The sequence below is a fragment of the Penaeus monodon genome, chromosome 25 (genome assembly GCF_015228065.2).
Source record: "Penaeus monodon isolate SGIC_2016 chromosome 25, NSTDA_Pmon_1, whole genome shotgun sequence".
NCBI lineage: Eukaryota > Metazoa > Arthropoda > Malacostraca > Decapoda > Penaeidae > Penaeus > Penaeus monodon.
In genome coordinates this window covers 16,860,704-16,861,638 of record NC_051410.1, presented here as the reverse complement: position 1 = coordinate 16,861,638, position 935 = coordinate 16,860,704, and the positions used below count along the sequence as shown (strand labels likewise).

The window sequence follows — 935 nt, the reverse complement described above, 5'->3', positions numbered from 1 at the left end:
GTAGATAGATAGGTATTAAATATGGAAAAATACAAAATATTTGAAAATTTTATTATACAAAGGCTTCCCATAGACATCTGCATTACATAACCCTTTTGTTATGAGGACTAACATAAAATTAACTGCGCACACAGTAGTCTTACAAAATAGTTAATTCAGGACAATTTATCTTTTCCAGATATATTTTCTTTCCAATCAAATAAACTAACTTAAATGTGATTCACACGAATTTTACATGGACTATAAATGAACTGAAATACTTGGAATAAATATTAGTACCACTAAGATTATAAAGCTACGGTATAAATAGTCTGTTGGGCTATGTACTATAACGTATAATATTTGATTTTCACTTGCAAACCCATAGTACCATTTTCTACACACCTGAAATCAATAAATGCAAGAAAAAAATCCTGAATTTACCAAATAGAAAAATAAGGAAATTTTGAATTGACTAATCTTCGTGCCATTCATTATAACTTTTCATATTTTCCTTTGATATATTTCGTTGTTATTGACTTCAAAATCATCGCATTTCCAAACCTTCATCAGACATCCTGTTACCATAGATTACGGTCCCCTATCCCGAAATTCCACTGATATTGCATTCTCTCCCCTCTGGTTTGTACTTGCAGAATTTTCGTTTTTTTTATCATTTCTATCTTTCTTCTCCTTTCCATCTGGTCAACATCCTTTCTCCCGCATTTCCTGCACGACCTCCTTCGCCCTTCGCTGGCTCTCCCGTCTTCTCTCGTCCAAACCCGTCTAACCGAACTGGAGGATGTTGGACACCTCGGAGTGGGCTGCGCTTTGGAAGTCCTGTGAGCAGAGGTTATCAAACCACGCCCCTGGGCAGCCTAGGGTCTCGAAGCACTCGTCCCGCCCATGGCCCGAGCGAGCGCCGCAACACGACACGATGGCCCACAAGCAAGGGC

General features: G+C 38.6%; 1 protein-coding gene across 1 annotated transcript in view; it reads right to left on the bottom strand.

Annotated features, from left to right (window-relative positions):
- Positions 1-35: 35 nt before the first annotated feature.
- The window catches only part of LOC119589083, a gene marked incomplete in the record, with an annotated part of 33,277 nt that continues 32,377 nt past the window's right edge, over positions 36-935 (bottom strand). The window contains 1 exon segment of the mRNA XM_037937658.1: positions 36-935. Within this exon segment, the coding sequence (XP_037793586.1) occupies positions 766-935 (170 nt within the window).